Here is a 17,598-nt window from a genome sequence, read left to right as displayed (position 1 = left end):
GTATGATGTAAGGATACCGTAGGTGTTTGCAGACACATATCCACTTGTCTTGTAAAGAGTTAATTATTTGATTTATTATTTTGGTCTATTATGATAACATATTTGGTGATAATTGTCATTTTAGCAGCCTCTGTACAATATGTGCGTTGCCTCATTAAACAAATCTCCAGTGGGTACAAGTAATTGGCTCTCTTGTTGCCTATAAATGTCTCAGGAGCTTGGTGTGTCCATCTCCATCCGCTCTATAAATCTCCGCTGTGATGCTGCAACAACCCTGACACATCTCCGATACTGACCGCAGTGACTCCGGACTGTCCCCGGACACAGGTGACTGGTTGCTCCACAAATATTCTCTGACTGTATAACATTAAACCTATGAGTGAATAAAATATTACATTGGTTAAGATGAATGCAGTGGCATATAAGTAACATCTGGGGGTTGTAATCCTCTTTGTATTAGGAAATGTCTGTCTATAAAAGTAAACCATTGTATAGAAGTCATGAAACATAGAAATAAAGATGAGCGACATCAAAATTTGACTTTGTCACTGGTCTAACGGTTGTCCTTTCTTGGACCACTTTTGATAGATACTAATACAACATATAGTTTGAAATAGTTGCTGGAGATTTATCAAGAAAGAGGATGGAACATAAACTGGGAGAGTTTGTGCGAGATAAAGAAACATTGGGAGTATGGTCATTATGACTGCGTTTATAAGGCCGAGCCAACAGACGTTACCAGTATGTGTCTGGTCATAGTAGCTGGTGAGGTGCACCACCTGGATTATTTATGTGATGCATTCCCCAATGCATTCCCCAATGGAAGTTGTTATATTTAAAGTTCCCCTACTGTACATTGCAGCACTTCCCAAATCCCCATCTCCCAACCCCCCCCTGCACTAGACTCACCCCCCCTATTTTTCACCACACTTTGAAGCACGGCCCACCCACCACATTAGCTTAATACTGTTATATTTAAAGAGGTTGAGTGTGTACTGGTGCACATGTAATGGTCGTGCCTGTTATATCAGAACGAAATGTGACATTGGAGCTATTTGATATGTACAAAGATTACTACAGTAAGCAAAGAAGAAAGAGAAGAATGAATAAGGGTATTGGTGGCAATCATTGAGGCCCTCCTTTTTTTTTTAGCATTGATGGATACATCTGAAGATTTTCACCCAAGCAATGGGAATCCAGGGAAAGGGCATAACTGAGATCTATTAGCCGTTGTATATATACCTCCATATTACAGTGACTTACAGAGAATAGATTAGCCATTCACACCAGTTCCTGGTCCAGTGGAGCTTACACTCTTTATCCCCTATCACATAGACACACACATTAGGGTTAATGCTATAAATAGCCAATCAGCTCTTTATGTGTTTGCAGTGTGGGTGGAAACCGGAGCACCTGGAGATAATCCAGGCAAACACAATGCACATAGAGGGCCTTGGCTGGAATTGAGCCCATGACCCAGCACTGAGAGACCACAATGTTAATAACTGTGTGTGATCTCCAGGAGATCAGAGATGTAGAGCGGCTGAGGGTTTACAGGGAACATTCAGTAACACTGTAGAATGATGATAGTAAAGTGCTGTATTTGTAGACATAAGACAATGTGTTACTGTAACTCCTAATTCAGTGTTTTTATGTCTCACTGCAATGCCAGAAACCTTTCATTACCTCAATATAAGGAGAAGATAATGTCTTTGCCAAATGCTACCATTGAATTTCCTATCCAGTTCATCCTTCTGGGGATTCCTGGTCTGGAATACACTTACCACTATACAGCATTTGCCTTTACTCTTATATATATAACATCAGTCATAGGAAATGTCACCCTGCTATTTATCATAAAGGTAGACCGGAGCCTCCATGAGCCTATGTACATGTTTCTCTGCATGCTGTCATCCATTGACCTGGTTTTATCCAATTCTACAACACCCAAGATGCTGGGAATCCTTTGGTTCAACTCCAAGGAGATTTACTCTGAGGCCTGTCTCACGCAGATGTTCTTTCTCCATTCCTTCTGTATAATGGAGTCTGCCATTCTTCTGTCCATGGCATTTGATCGATATGTAGCCATTTGTAACCCTTTAAGATACTCTTCAATATTAACTAAATGGCTAATCACAAAAATAGGTTTACTGGCTGTCAGTAGAGCGGTGCTATTAATGGCCCCATTACCGTTCCTTATAAAACGACTTCCATTCTGCTCTGCCAATGTCATCCACCACTCCTACTGTGAGCACATGGCGGTGGTGAAGCTGGCCTGTGCCGACACCACCTTTAACAACATCTACGGCATTGTGGTGGCTCTTTTCATAGTCGGGTTGGATTTCATCTTCATCGTGTGGTCCTATGTTCTGATTCTCCATGCTGTGTTTCGCCTGGCCTCCAGGGATGCCAGGCTGAAAGCCCTTGGGACATGTGCCTCCCATATTTCTGCCATTCTCACATTCTACATTCCCGTTGTTCTCTCATCTATGGTCCACAGGTTTGGGAAAAGTGTCCCAATTCATATTCACATCTTGTTGGCCAACGTTTACCTGATGCTGCCACCATTCATTAACCCCATCGTGTATGGGGCAAAGACCCAACAGATTAGAAGAAGAATAAGATCCATCTTCAACATGGATTTCACTTGTTCTACCAGTACCTGCTTTGTCACTGGAGTTACCCCGAGTACCCGACTGTCTTATTGGAATCAGAAAATAAAAATATAACTATAATTACTTGGCCACACTCACATATTGTTTTTTACCGTCATGAATCCTCTGTGATGTACAGAATATTAAATATGCTCTTTACAATTCACTATTTACTCTGCACAGATCATTACACTAGTATTGAAAGGTTATTTCCATAACTGTACAGATGGAAACAATAAAACTGGACGTATGCACAACCCTGAGCCTCCAATGGCCACAAGATGGCAAAAATCTCCCCAGACCAACCTCTCCTATTGTACTGTATGACACTGTCAGTGAGGGGTATTTTTTGTTGATTACGGGACCTATTCATTATCTGAGGGGCCTAATATTCATTATCGGTTGCACATATGGAAAAACTTGTTTCTACATGAATTATTTAACAAACCCTTCAATTGTTAGGGGCCATATGTGCAAACTCTGAAAGCTTGAGGGAACTCTTAAGATGGTATTACTGTAGTTCCCAATGGCCTGCTCTTTCCTATTGGAAGGGGTTCTGGGGGTGAACCCCTGAGCGATACATTCTCCAGTATCCATAGTATCCTTTCACCTGCAAGAAACGTGTCATCGGAATTTTGTTGAAACATTTTTTTGATTTGTTTACTTGAAGATTTCTAATTCTAGACTAAATCTAGACTTGCTACAAACACTTTGTTTTATTTGGGTTTTATCAATAAAAAAATATATTTTTGAAATAAGATTCTGCTCCGACATCTTATATCTATTTCTGTTTTATTTAAATCTTAACCATTTGCACTGAAGTCATTTACAGTAAATACCCCAAATCTTTATTTAGAGTGAATATTTACTGACACTTGTCAATGTTCCGTAAGACAATTACTGACAGCCGGCTGCTTACATTGTATCAGCGAGCAGCAACATTTTGAGCACATACTGTAAGAAGGAAACAGATATCTGGGCAGTCTGGTTACTGAGTGCCAAGGTTTGAGGATCAATATCCTGATGGTAAATGTTTGTGTCCTTCTTTATAAAGTGGGATCTCAGCTCAGTCCGAAGCCGGAAGTCACAGATCATGGAAGTGATAACAGGAATCTGATACTCAGTGTATGTATTTTATTGCCTTCATGTCTGGGGGATTAACCCCTGTGTGACTGGTTTATGGAGAATGTGAAGTATTACAGATAATAATGTATTTGTACAGTATCTGACATTTCTCTCAGGAGGACTGTATGCCCTCACATTATGCAGAGGGTGAGGTTCCCGTCACAGGAATAGAATTATGAGACTACTGTATGTATAAAAAATAAATTACTTTGATAATTTCCTTTAAATGGATGCTCTGATGTACGGCAGATTAGCGCACTAGAAAGTACACTGAGATCCTGTGTAATCTGCAGGCCCATTCTCCTGAGGGTATCTAGTTCGGTATGCAATCGGAAAGCCGACTGCCTAAATACCGGCAGCCGGCTTCCCGACTGTCATATCCCGGCAAGGGTGAAATGCCGGGTGTCTAGATGTAGATGCCCGGCATTTACCCGATGCCGGGAGACCGGCACCGGGCATCCCGATCGTAGTGATGCCAGGGCCGCGAGCGGACAGCCGCAGGGGGGGAGGGTTAGGTTTAAGGCTACCCGGGAGGACTTAGGGTTAGGCACCCCCCCGGGAGGGTTAGGGTTAGGCTAGGGGGAGGGAGGGTTAGGGTTAGGCACCCCCGGGGGGGACTTAGGGTAAGGCACCCCCCCAGGGGACTTAGGTTTAGGCAGCGGGGAAGGGGGTGGTTAGGGTTAGGCACTTAGAGGGGGGATTAGGGTTAGGCACTTGGGGGGGAGGTTAGGGTTAGGCACCCCTAAGGAGGGTTAGGGTTAGGGGGGTTAGTTTAGGTTAGTAGATACTCACCTATACACGATCGGGATTTCCAGCGCTGTCGGGCTTCCACTGCTCGGAACTCTGCTGATGTCGGGCTGCCGCTGCCGGGAATCGATATCATACCGATTCCTCTAGTTCTTATGGACCTGATGTAGAGGTGTACATAAAAGTCTGTGCCTGTGTCCCAGTGGTTAAGCAGGTAAGACGTGGGTGTGACGCATTCAGCGATGCACTGACCAGGGCCACCAAGAGGGGGGTGCGGGTACTATTTACCAGGGCCTGTTGGAGAGACCAGAAGGGAGCTCGGATCCTGCAGCCCAAACCCCCGGTCCCCTCAGCCCGCCATCAGTACTTTACTGTGGGCTCCCCAGCCCAGCACATATGCTGCAGCAGCAGTCAGTCCTCTCTCTCCCTGCATTATGTGCTGGGGGGAGCGCTCGCATCCCCACCCCCACACACCGCACACAACCGCAAACTTGTAACATTTTTTTTTGTATGGAGGGGGTGTAGTCACTCCTCCCCGGGTTGGTCCTTGTACCTGGGCCTGGCATAGCTATTGGCAGCCCTGGCACTGACACAGGCAGCCAAGTTTAGACAATTAATCTGCTCCTCCAATGGTGCATCTTAATACACACAGCGAAGGATTAGCGTCGCAGCCGGTGTGCGTCTGTGTACGAATCCCGTCGGTTGTGGCATTTACATAAAGGTGCAGTTGTGCTGCACAAAAGACACCATTGTACTGCAAAATAACGTGCCCCTCGGAATCAGGCCCCGCTCAGAGTGGGCTGCCCATGATGCTCTATTATCAATGTATTCATCTGCCATCATGCATGCAGCAGCCGCAATTCACCATGGAGGTAACTATCTCCTGTCTTGGCCAATGAGAAGCAGCATGGTGTACATGCATAAGCAAAGAAGGGCCCTATGGTAGGTCAGCAGGAAGGCTGGGGGCAACTGGTATAAGAGAAGCGGCAGTTGGTGGGTGGCAGTTGGTCTTAGGAAAGTGGGAAGAGAAGAACTGCTGTGGGGCCATCTTGTAAGGTGGAGACATAATGAATCAGGCTCTAAGTTCCTTTACTGTGACTGACTAGTAAGACTCAAAAATCATATGAAAAAACTTTTCTACAGAAAGAAACCCTTTTATAATAAAGGATGACGGTATATCTACGCTAGCTATAATATAAAGGCCTCCTCTTGAACTGACCGGCCACAGCATCTTAGAACTCAGGACCTGATTCAGAGCCGGTCGCTATTTGCGGTCGTTCGTTCCAAAAAAAGGGGTGGCTATTCAAATGAACCGTTCGCTCTTTGTGGTCTGTTCACGCCTCTATGTCTGAACGAGCGAACAAAACTTGCGGTCGTTTTTTGGATAACTATGCCCCCTGGCCGCTCGCATCCTACGTCATGTCGGCTATTTATTAGATTAATCGAGTACATCGACCAGCGTATGAACTGCTCGCTATTCTTGTGGTTGGTTTTTGCTACCACAAATTTGCGAACAGTTCTGACTATAAAATAACCCAGTGACGTGGTCAATGACGCTGCTGTATTAATTATGCACACCCATAAAACACCCGTTTTGACCTTTAAGCACGCCTGCGATCTGATCTCCACTCCCCGTTTTCAAGCACCTTCCCCTGTTACCACCCACATACGCCTCCTCCCGTCACTCATATTAGCAGGCATTCGCTATTTAGCGAACAAACGATTTTCGGCCGCACTGACTGGTTCGCGCATGCGTATTACGATCCGTACGCATGCGCAGTTGGGCAAACGAACGAGCGGAATGAACGAGCGGCCGCTTACGAGCGGCTCTGAATCAGGCCCTCAGACCCGCTCGCTAGGAGATATACGCTCATAGCCAGATGATTTTCACATTCTGCGCATGCATATACATTGTAGTGCTCGTGCCCGAACCAGTGCAAGAGATCGGGATGCGTTCGCTCGCTGCGCATAGACAGCCCTGCAGAGTGAGTGACAGGAGAGGCCATTTGTAGGTGGTGACAGAGGCTGGCCATTGAAAATGGGGGAGTGGATGTGCGAACGCAGGCATGCCTGAGCGTCTTAACGCCGTTTGCTGAGGCGTGCATAATTAACAGGAAGCGTCATTGTACACGTCACCTGGCTGATTTTTACACTGAAGTGCTCGCAGTGCTTGCGGTAGGATATAGTCATCCTCAAGCGCTGCATTCTCTTCCGATGGTACCCGATGTACCGATGGTTGCATACACTTCCTGGAGATGACGTGCGCAAGTGGGCATCTTAAGACAGGCTGGTGGGCATCTACATGCACAAAGTGATCGCACGCCAGGACATAGTGGGCGTGCTTATGCCTTGCCATGTGATCGCCTGCCTTGCTGGGTGTGTGCCGGATTTGCATACGCAGGGAGCGAGCGTACACATCTAGCGAGCGGGTCTGAATCAGGTCCTCAGCTTTAACCCCATTACCTTGCAAGGACCTTGTTTACTGTTATTACATAGTTGCCTTTAGTGTTACCTTAAGACGTTCCTGTCAGAGTCAGTGTGTGCTGTGAGCCTCGCAGTTAATAAGTGAATACAGTACATGCTATTAGTCCTATAGTGTATTAGAGACTGATATAGAATGTATCTGTTCATTGTCTTTTAGGAGTGTTTACCTCTACTGAACTAAAGTCCTTTGATGAGTGTTAATGCATATTATTGCAAGGTTAATTTTATACGTTTACAGAATCATTATCCTTACATAATTGAGCTACATTGGTTTTACAGACATCCTGGTTGCAGAACAAATACCACAATTCTTTTACTTACCACCTGAATCTTTAGTGTCTGTTCTGGGTACTGTCCTCACTTCTTTGGCAGGGTGTGGTACAGCAAAAGAGTATCTCAGGTGAGAAGCTGACCAAGAACCAGATACTTCCAGGTTATTAATATTGCAAGTTTTCCGCAGCGCCTTACAAAGTACATAAACAAATAGGTGACCAGTGACTTACAGTGTAATACAATACAATGCAGGACAAGGACATGGATAATATATATTGCTACATTAGCGACCATAACACCCAGATAAGCAGCAGAGCATAAGCAGCCAAGTGTTAGGTGCCCTGGTGGGGAGTAAGAAGTAGATGAAAGTAATGTAGGGAAAAGTACAAGAGGGTAGTGAGCCCTGCTCGTAAGAGCTTACATTCTAAAAGGGAGGGACAGAGAAACAGGGGTGACACAGATGGGGTAGCCGAGGAGGAAGGAGCATGTAACAGGGAGTTAGGATGAGAGCTGGAAGGCTTTGATGAAGTAGTGGGTATTGAGAGCCCGTTTGATTGATTGTAGCGAGGTGGAGAGTCTGATGGGGAGAGGGAGAGAGTTCCAAAAGTGGGGAGCAGCGCGGGCAAAATCTTGGAGGTGGGAGTGGGTGGAAGTAATCAGTTGGCATGAAAGGCGGCGTGCATTAGTTGAACGAAGAGGTCGGACAGGAGAGTGAAGGGAGATGAGATCAGAGATGTAAATGGGAGAAGATTGGGTGAGGGCTTTGTAAGTGAGTGTGAGACCCTTAAATTAGGTTCTAAAAGGGAAGGGGAGCCAGTGGAGAGCTTGTAGGAGAGGGGAGGCAGATGTGGAGCATTTGGAGAGGAAGATGAGCTTAGCAGCAGCATTGAGGTCAGACTGGAGAGGAGAGAGATGAGATTTGGGGAGGCCAGATATTAGAAGGTTACAGATATGACCAGTGAGTATATGAGGGTTTTAGTAGCATCCTGGGTGAGATAGGGTCTGATCTTGGAAATATTTTTAAGATGGAAACAACAGGACTGTGAGAGGTTCTGGATATGTGGTTTGAAGGAGAGGGATGAGTCCACGATAGCTCCAAGACAGCGCACTTTGGGCCTAGATGAGATAGTTGTTCCACCAATTGATAAATAAATTATGGGAAGTGAGGTTATGTGGGAGGGAGGGAAGACGATCAGCTCTGTCTTAGACATATTAAGTTTAAGAAATCGCTGGGACATCCAGGAAGAGATAGCAGAGAGACAGTTGGAGATGTGAGTTAGAAGAGAGGGGGATAGGTTAGGGGAGGAAAGGTAGATCTGAGTATCATCAGCATAGAGATGATAATTTGAGGTCAAATGAGCTAATGAGTTCACCTAGAGAGGACATATAGAGGGAGAGTAGGAGAGGTCTAAGAACAGAACCTTGGGGAAAACCTACTGTAAAAGAATGTGGGGTGGAAGAAGAGTCATGGTAAGAGACAGAGAAAAATCAGTCAGAGAGGTATGAGGACAGCCAGAAGAGGGTAGTGTCATGTAGACTAAGGGAGTGAAGGATCTGCATGAGAAGAGGGTGGTCCGCAGTGTTGAAATCAGCAGAGAGGTCAAGGAGAATGAGCAGAGAGTAGTGACCCTTGGATTTGGCAGAAGGAGATCATTGCTGACTTTCGTGAGGGCAGTTTTAGTGGAGTGGAGAGAATGGAAGCCAGATTGAAAAGGATCAAGAAGGGAGTGGGAGGAAAGAAAGGTGGTGAGGTGGTTGTAAACAATACGCTCAAGGAGTTTGGAGGCAAAAGGGAGAAGAGAGATGGGTCAGTAGTTAGAGAGAATGTTAGGATCAAGGGTATGGTTTTCTAAGAATGGGGTTAGACAAGGGCATACTTGAATGCAGAAGGGGTAGTGCCTGATGAGATGGAGAGGTTAAGGCATACCATTGGGCACAGGATAGAGGGACAGAGTTTGTGGGAGAGATGTGAATGAGATTGTCAGGGTTGCTGTGATGTGTGATTAATTTGGGGGACCGAGATGAATAGAGTGTAGTGATCTTGCGGACTCCAGTGCTAGGAGGGGAACCTGTAGAAGGTGGGCAGGGAGAGAGATTATTGAGCTGTGGATGGAGGTCGGGTGAAGTGACAGAGAGTGGATGGTGGGAGGAGAGATTAGCAGTGTGGTAGTAGGACCCCTGTGGGGTGTTGGATAATGAAAGTGGAGTAATGGGAGAAGAGGGGGAGGAAGGCAGACAGAGAAGGGGAGATAAGGGGCGGAAACCAGGAGGAAAGGATGAAGGTGGAAGAAGGGGACAGAACAAAAGATTAGGTAGACACTTAGTGAAGGGGGAGTTGTAGAAAACATGGTCATGGTAATGAGGTAAACAGGGGAAGATTTGGTGGGAGCAGAAATTGAATATAAAGTAGACAGTGGTAGTAGCTAGATGATGTAAGACTAGGCAAAAGAGCTTAGGTAAAAATACATTATTAGAGAGGTAAACTGACATTAGCACAGATACAATATGCAGTAAGATTATATGTAAAACACAGAGCCAGCACAAATAGTAGCAAGTGAGGCACAAGGTTTTTGTAAGGACCAAATAGGGAATTCAGTGATGAATGTCTGGTTATGTGCTCAGCAGGATCTTGTAGTAAGGAAATAGTGAACTCACATTTGTTGATTCAACTTTGTCCAAATATAGTTTAGGTTGCTGAAAGAGTGTAGTTAGGTTGTTTCCCTTCTGTTTAACGCCAGTATAACGCAGGTATAACATCAGTATAACATCGGTATAACGCCAGTATAACGCAGTTATAACATCAGTATAACATCGGTATAATGTCAGTATAACGCAGGTATAATGCAAAAATTAGATTTAAAATGTAAAGTGCACTTTTAAATTTGCCACTTTTGATATTCAGCACTCCAGCCTAAGAATGACCCTAACATAGGAGACCTGGGATATGAAACCGCTGATTGCTAACAACCCCCAAAACACTCCCACTAATATTGCTAGCAATAAATGAACTTAAACAACCAAACAGCACATACACTAAGGTAACCTCTTTGTCTATATATCTAGAAGCTAACTAAAGAAAACAAAACAAAACCCCCCATCAGATAGAGATACTACGCACAAACCCCCATCAGATAGAGATACTATGCACAAAACCCCCATCATATAGAGATACTATGCACAAAACCCCCCACCAGATAGAGATACTATGCACAAAACCCCCCATCAGATAGAGATACTATGCACAAACCCCCCATCAGATAGAGATACTATGCACAAAACCCCCCATCAGATACTATGCACAAAACCCCCCATCAGATAGAGATACTATGCACAAAACCCCCCATCAGATAGAGATACTATGCACAAACCCCCCATCTGAAAGAGATACTATGCACAAACCCTCCATCAGATAGAGATACTATGCACAAACCCCCCATCAGCTAGAGATACTATGCACAAACCCTCCATCAGATAGAGATACTATGCACAAACCCCCATCAGATAGAGATACTATGCACAAAACCACCCATCAGATAGAGATACTATGCACAAACCCCCATCAGATAGAGATACTATGCACAAACCCCCCATCAGATAGAGATACTATGCACAAAACCCCCCATCAGATAGAGATACTATGCACAAACCCCCATCAGATACAGATACTATGCACAAAACCCCCCATCAGCTAGAGATACTATGCACAAAACCACCCATCAGATAGAGATACTATGCACAAACCCCCATCAGATAGAGATACTATGCACAAACCCCCCATCAGATAGAGATACTATGCACAAAACCCCCCATCAGATACTATACACAAAACCCCCCATCAGATAGAGATACTATGCACAAAACCCCCCATCAGATAGAGATACTATGCACAAACCCCCCATCAGATAGAGAAACTATGCACAAACCCCCCATCTGATAGAGATACTATGCACAAACCCCCCATCAGATAGAGATACTATGCACAAACCCCCCATCTGATAGAGATACTATGCACAAAACCCCCCATCAGATAGAGATACTATGCACAAACCCTCCATCAGATAGAGATACTATGCACAAACCCCCCATCAGATAGAGATACTATGCACAAACCCCCCCATCAGATAGAGATACAATGCACAAACCCCCATCAGATAGAGATACTATGCACAAACCCCCATCAGATAGAGATACTATGCACAAACCCCCCATCAGATAGAGATACTATGCACAAACCCTCCATCAGATAGAGATACTATGCACAAACCCCCCATCTGATAGAGATACTATGCACAAAACCACCATCAGATAGAGATACTATGCACAAACCCCCCATCAGATAGAGATACTATGCACAAAACCCCCCATCAGATACTATGCACAAAACCCCCCATCAGATAGAGATACTATGCACAAACCCCCCATCAGATAGAGATACTATGCACAAAAACCCCCATCAGATAGAGATACTATGCACAAAACCCTCCCATCAGATAGAGATACTATGCACAAACCCCGGATCAGATAGAGATACTATGCACAAAACTCCCCATCAGATAGAGATACTATGCTCAAACCCCCCATCTGATAGAGATACTAAGCACAAACCCTCCATCAGATAGAGATACTATGCACAAAACTCCCCATCAGATAGATATACTATGCACAAAACTCCCCATCAGATAGAGATACTATGCACAAACTCTCCATCAGATAGAGATACTATGCACAAAACCCCCCATCAGATAGAGATACTATGCACAAAACTCCCCATCAGATAGAGATACTATGCTCAAACCTCCCATCAGATAGAGATACTATGCACAAAACTCCCCATCAGATAGAGATACTATGCACAAACCCTCATCAGATAGAGATACTATGCACAAACCCCCATCAGATAGATATACTATGCACAAATCCCCCATCAGATAGAGATACTATGCACAAACCCCCCATCAGATAGAGATACTATGCACAAACCTCCCATCAGATAGAGATACTATGCACAAAACTCCCCATCAGATAGAGATACTATGCACAAACCCCCATCAGATAGAGATACTATGCACAAACCCCCATCAGATAGAGATACTATGCACAAAACCCCCCATCAGATAGAGATACTATGCACAAACCCTCCATCAGATAGAGATACTATGCACAAACCCCCATCAGATAGAGATACTATGCACAAACCCCCCATCAGATAGAGATACTATGCACAAACCCCCATCAGATAGAGATACTATGCACAAACCCCCCATCAGATAGAGATACTATGCACAAACCCCCCATCAGATAGAGATACTATGCACAAAAAACCCCAACAGATAGAGATACTATGCACAAACCCCGGATCAGATAGAGATACTATGCACAAAACTCCCCATCAGATAGAGATACTATGCTCAAACCCCCCATCTGATAGAGATACTATGCACAAACCCTCCATCAGATAGAGATACTATGCACAAAACTCCCCATCAGATAGAGATACTATGCACAAAACTCCCCATCAGATAGAGATACTATGCACAAACCCTCCATCAGATAGAGATACTATGCACAAACCCCCATCAGATAGAGATACTATGCACAAAACCCCCCATCAGATAGAGATACTATGCACAAAACTCCCCATCAGATAGAGATACTATGCTCAAACCCCCATCAGATAGAGATACTATGCACAAACCCCCCATCAGATAGAGATACTATGCACAAAACCCCCCATCAGATAGAGATACTATGCACAAAACCCCCATCAGATAGAGATACTATGCACAAACCACCCATCAGATAGAGATACTATGCACAAACCCCCCATCAGATAGAGATACTATCCACAAACCTCCTATCAGATAGAGATACTATGCACAAACCCCCATCAGATAGAGATACTATGCACAAACCCCCCATCAGATAGAGATACTATGCACAAACCCTCCATCAGATAGAGATACTATGCACAAACCCCCATCTGACAGAGATACTATGCACAAAACCGCCATCAGATAGAGATACTATGCACAAACCCCCCATCAGATAGAGATACTATGCACAAACCCTCCATCAGATAGAGATACTATGCACAATCCCCCCATCAGATAGAGATACTATGCACAAACCCCCCATCAGATAGAGATCCTATGCACAAACCCCCATCAGATAGAGATACTATGCACAAACCCCCATCAGATAGAGATACTATGCACAAACCCCCCATCTGATAGAGATACTATGCACAAAACCGCCATCAGATAGAGATACTATGCACAAACCCCCCATCAGATAGAGATACTATGCACAAAACCCCCCATCAGATACTATGCACAAACCCCCCATCTGATAGAGATACTATGCACAAAACCGCCATCAGATAGAGATACTATGCACAAACCCCCCATCAGATAGAGATACTATGCACAAAACCCCCCATCAGATACTATGCACAAAACCCCCCATCAGATAGAGATACTATGCACAAACCCCCCATCAGATAGAGATACTATGCACAAACCCCCCATCAGATAGAGATACTATGCACAAAAACCCCCATCAGATAGAGATACTATGCACAAAACCCCCCATCAGATAGAGATACTATGCACAAACCCCGGATCAGATAGAGATACTATGCACAAAACTCCCCATCAGATAGAGATACTATGCTCAAACCCCCCATCTGATAGAGATACTATGCACAAACCCTCCATCAGATAGAGATACTATGCACAAAACTCCCCATCAGATAGAGATACTATGCACAAAACTCCCCATCAGATAGAGATACTATGCACAAACCCTCCATCAGATAGAGATACTATGCACAAACCCCCATCAGATAGAGATACTATGCACAAAACCCCCCATCAGATAGAGATACTATGCACAAAACTCCCCATCAGATAGAGATACTATGCTCAAACCCCCATCAGATAGAGATACTATGCACAAACCCCCCATCAGATAGAGATACTATGCACAAAACCCCCCATCAGATAGAGATACTATGCACAAAACCCCCATCAGATAGATATACTATGCACAAACCACCCATCAGAAAGAGATACTATGCACAAACCCCCCATCAGATAGAGATACTATGCACAAACCTCCCATCAGATAGAGATACTATGCACAAAACTCCCCATCAGATAGAGATACTATGCACAAACCCCCATCAGATAGAGATACTATGCACAAACCCCCATCAGATAGAGATACTATGCACAAACCCCCCATCAGATAGAGATACTATGCACAAACCCCCCATCAGATAGAGATACTATGCACAAACCTCCCATCAGATAGAGATACAATGCACAAAACTCCCCATCAGATAGAGATACTATGCACAAACCCCAGAGATACTATGCACAAACCCCCATCAGATAGAGATAATATGCACAAACCTCCCATCAAATAGAGATACTATGCACAAAACTCCCCATCAGAAAGAGATACTATGCACAAACCCCCCATCAGATAGAGATACTATGCACAAACCCCCCATTAGATAGAGATACTATGCACAAACCCCCCATCAGATACTATGCAGTGATATATACTATTTAACATTCTTCCTTAGTTAAATGCTGAGAGTTGTAGTCAATTACCTAATACAAGTTTGAAGGCTGGACAATAGAAATACAATGCAGCAAGATGCTGAGAGGTGTAGTCCAGGTTATTCCCTTCATAGGAAATAGGAGGGTGTCTGGGTTATTAAATGAAGGTGTCTTACAAGCAGTGAATGTTGTAGCTACTGTATAACACTTCCTGGCCCTAGAGGTTTATACCACCATGCCATAACATACAGTCCTGTGTCTCTCATCAGCAGCAGCCTATCCTCATAGGTAAGGAGTTACAGCTCCCGGGGGAGCAGCGCCCTCTGCCAGTGTAGGCTGGTGCCCCTTATCCCTTGTGTGCAACAGGGGTGTGGCCTATTTTGCATAGACCACGACCCCTATATGATTTTATTTGGGGGACATTTTTGTCATGCTGGGGGCGAGCCCAGCACTCCGTCAGTAGCTTGGCTGCCCCCAGCCCACTCTCTACACTGAATGTACACCACATGCATGTGTGCGGCATCTATTCAGCTTCTCTGATACTGCCATACTCTGCTTAGCAAACGAATGCTGTGGTGCTGTGTGTTTACAACCTCCCAACCACCCGCGGGACAGGACTGTCCATCTGAAATTGGGAGAACTGCGTCCTCTATGGGGTGGCGCCGCTATTCAACCGCACATTTCGAACACCCCCAGAGCCAACCCTGAATAGGAATAATTCAAGGCCAGAGAGATATTTAGTATGGGTGAGGAAGCCTATTGTCCCCTGTCCTATTTTCCCCCTATTGTCCTGTCCCCTGTCTGCATAATCAGATCAGATTATGATGAGCATGTTAAGCAGGTCACACATCCCAACGATATCATTCCAACTAGCCAAATAGTTAGCTGGTCGGAACAATAATTGTGTAGTGTATGGAAGCACGCCATAAACGTTTATATACTGTATATACACTAGCGTTTGCCCACAGTGGATGTCTGTTATTGCTCAATAGAACTAATTATACAAAGACAGTAGTGGTATCTAATATTGTGATGTCATTATATATTTTGGAGATTGATCACAAAATGTCTATGTAAACAATATATACAGTTTTTCCTTCAGGGATAAATACATTAAGCTGCTTGGGGCTACTAACTCGTGAGCAAGCCACGTAAAGCCACCCATGGGAGATGCAGCAGGTCTTGAGATCTACGCCTCCAGTCCTGAGCGTTGTACCTGTGACTTGTTCATCATCGTAGTGAAGCAAATGCTTACAGGAAACTGCAGGCGCATAACTTGAAAATGAAAATTGTTGGGGATAAAGTGTATACATGGTATCAGGTGCGTCTTAAGAGAGGAGGGGGCCCGTGTGCATTCCCCGTCCAGGGCCTCCTCCGGTCTCCCCGACTGACGCAGCTGGCCGGCCACCACAGCATCAGTAGACTCCAAGTACTAGAGTGTGCCCAGAGTCTACTGCGCATGTGCAGATCACCGGGAAAATGGCGCGGCCACCATGTTCCCGGTGATCTAATCTGTTTTAGCAGATTAAAGCATATTGCACAAATACTAGTACAATATATCACTAGACTATTATAGAATGATGCTTGTAGTTTGAATAAATATATTCAAATAGATATATCTGTAAATCGATCATAATACACTAGCCCGTAATTAAATGACAAATATTAAGCTATGGGTGCAGGTTTACTGTCTGACATAAAAACTACAATGTGTATGAACAATTGTTCCAAGAGCAATACTGTAAGTTATAAGCAGTTCCAATTATTTGTTTATTTAAGTCCATTAGGATGTAGTGTATTATGGCGCATTAACCATCTGGTTTCCAGTCGCATCAAGTCCACAGCGCTATCACCTCCTCTTAGCTTAGGTGGGATGTGATCTATGATCATATACTTTAAGGACGCTAAATAATGGTTATAAAGTTTATAATGCTTTGCGACTAACTGTTCCATATCCTTACCTGCCAGCGATTGTCTTATGGCAGAGCGGTGTAGCGCCATGCGCTCTATAAATGTGCCGGGGTCATACCCACATAGTACGGCTACATGGACAAACTATAAATTATATCACATATTGTGAAGAGCAATTCATAACATGTCTAATGGAGTATGTGTTGTTAGTATGTATATATATATATATATATATATATATATATATGACCAGCAGGGGTGTAGCGTGACACTCAATCATGTCAAGAGAATTTGCAATCCTTTAATTCAATGCTTCAAAGGTTGCTGCCATTTACATCAGAAACATATTTTTTTATATATATATATATATATATATATATATATATATATGTGTGTGTGTTTAAACACAGGATAATAAATACTTTTACCTAATGTCCAGCCTGGCTCCATCCCTTACGGTCTCTATTGCGGGATGGTTCGGGTGGACATGTGAGCAGAATGTAGGTCTCATTCACAGCCACATTCCTCTTGTTTGGAAATCATGATACTGGATAAAATCACATAATAACCTGTTTCTTTATCAGTGGCAGAAAAATGAAATATATCACTGAAGACTGCTCCCTGGGATGAGGAGGTCAGTGACAATCAGTGGGATCAGTCAGTGGGATCAGTCAGTGGGATGAGGAGGTCAGTGACAATCAGTGGGATCAGTCAGTGGGATAAGTCAGTGGGATCAGTCAGTGGGATAAGTCAGTGGGATCAGTCAGTGGGATCAGTCAGTGGGATGAGGCGGTCAGTGACAATCAGTGGGATCAGTCAGTGGGATGAGGAGGTCA

At 44.2% G+C, this 17,598-nt stretch overlaps 1 protein-coding gene across 1 annotated transcript; it reads left to right on the top strand.

Annotated features, from left to right (window-relative positions):
- Nucleotides 1–1,706: 1,706 nt before the first annotated feature.
- On the top strand, nt 1,707–2,729 carry LOC148442363 (olfactory receptor 52K2-like). Its single transcript, XM_088464039.1, has one exon. It carries the CDS (start codon nt 1,707–1,709, stop codon nt 2,727–2,729), a length of 1,023 nt encoding a protein of 340 aa, XP_088320165.1.
- Nucleotides 2,730–17,598: the final 14,869 nt, after the last annotated feature.

The sequence above is a fragment of the Taudactylus pleione genome, unplaced genomic scaffold (assembly GCF_031769625.1).
Source record: "Taudactylus pleione unplaced genomic scaffold, aTauple2 ptg001565l, whole genome shotgun sequence".
Lineage (NCBI taxonomy): Eukaryota > Metazoa > Chordata > Amphibia > Anura > Myobatrachidae > Taudactylus > Taudactylus pleione.
Note: the sequence above shows the minus strand (reverse complement) of the source record. Positions and strands in the feature narration are given on the sequence as shown.

What these genes read in the sequence shown, in the direction of transcription:
- LOC148442363 (XM_088464039.1), top strand. Translation starts at nt 1,707, where the DNA reads ATGTCTTTGCCAAATGCTACCATTGAATTTCCTATCCAGTTCATCCTT.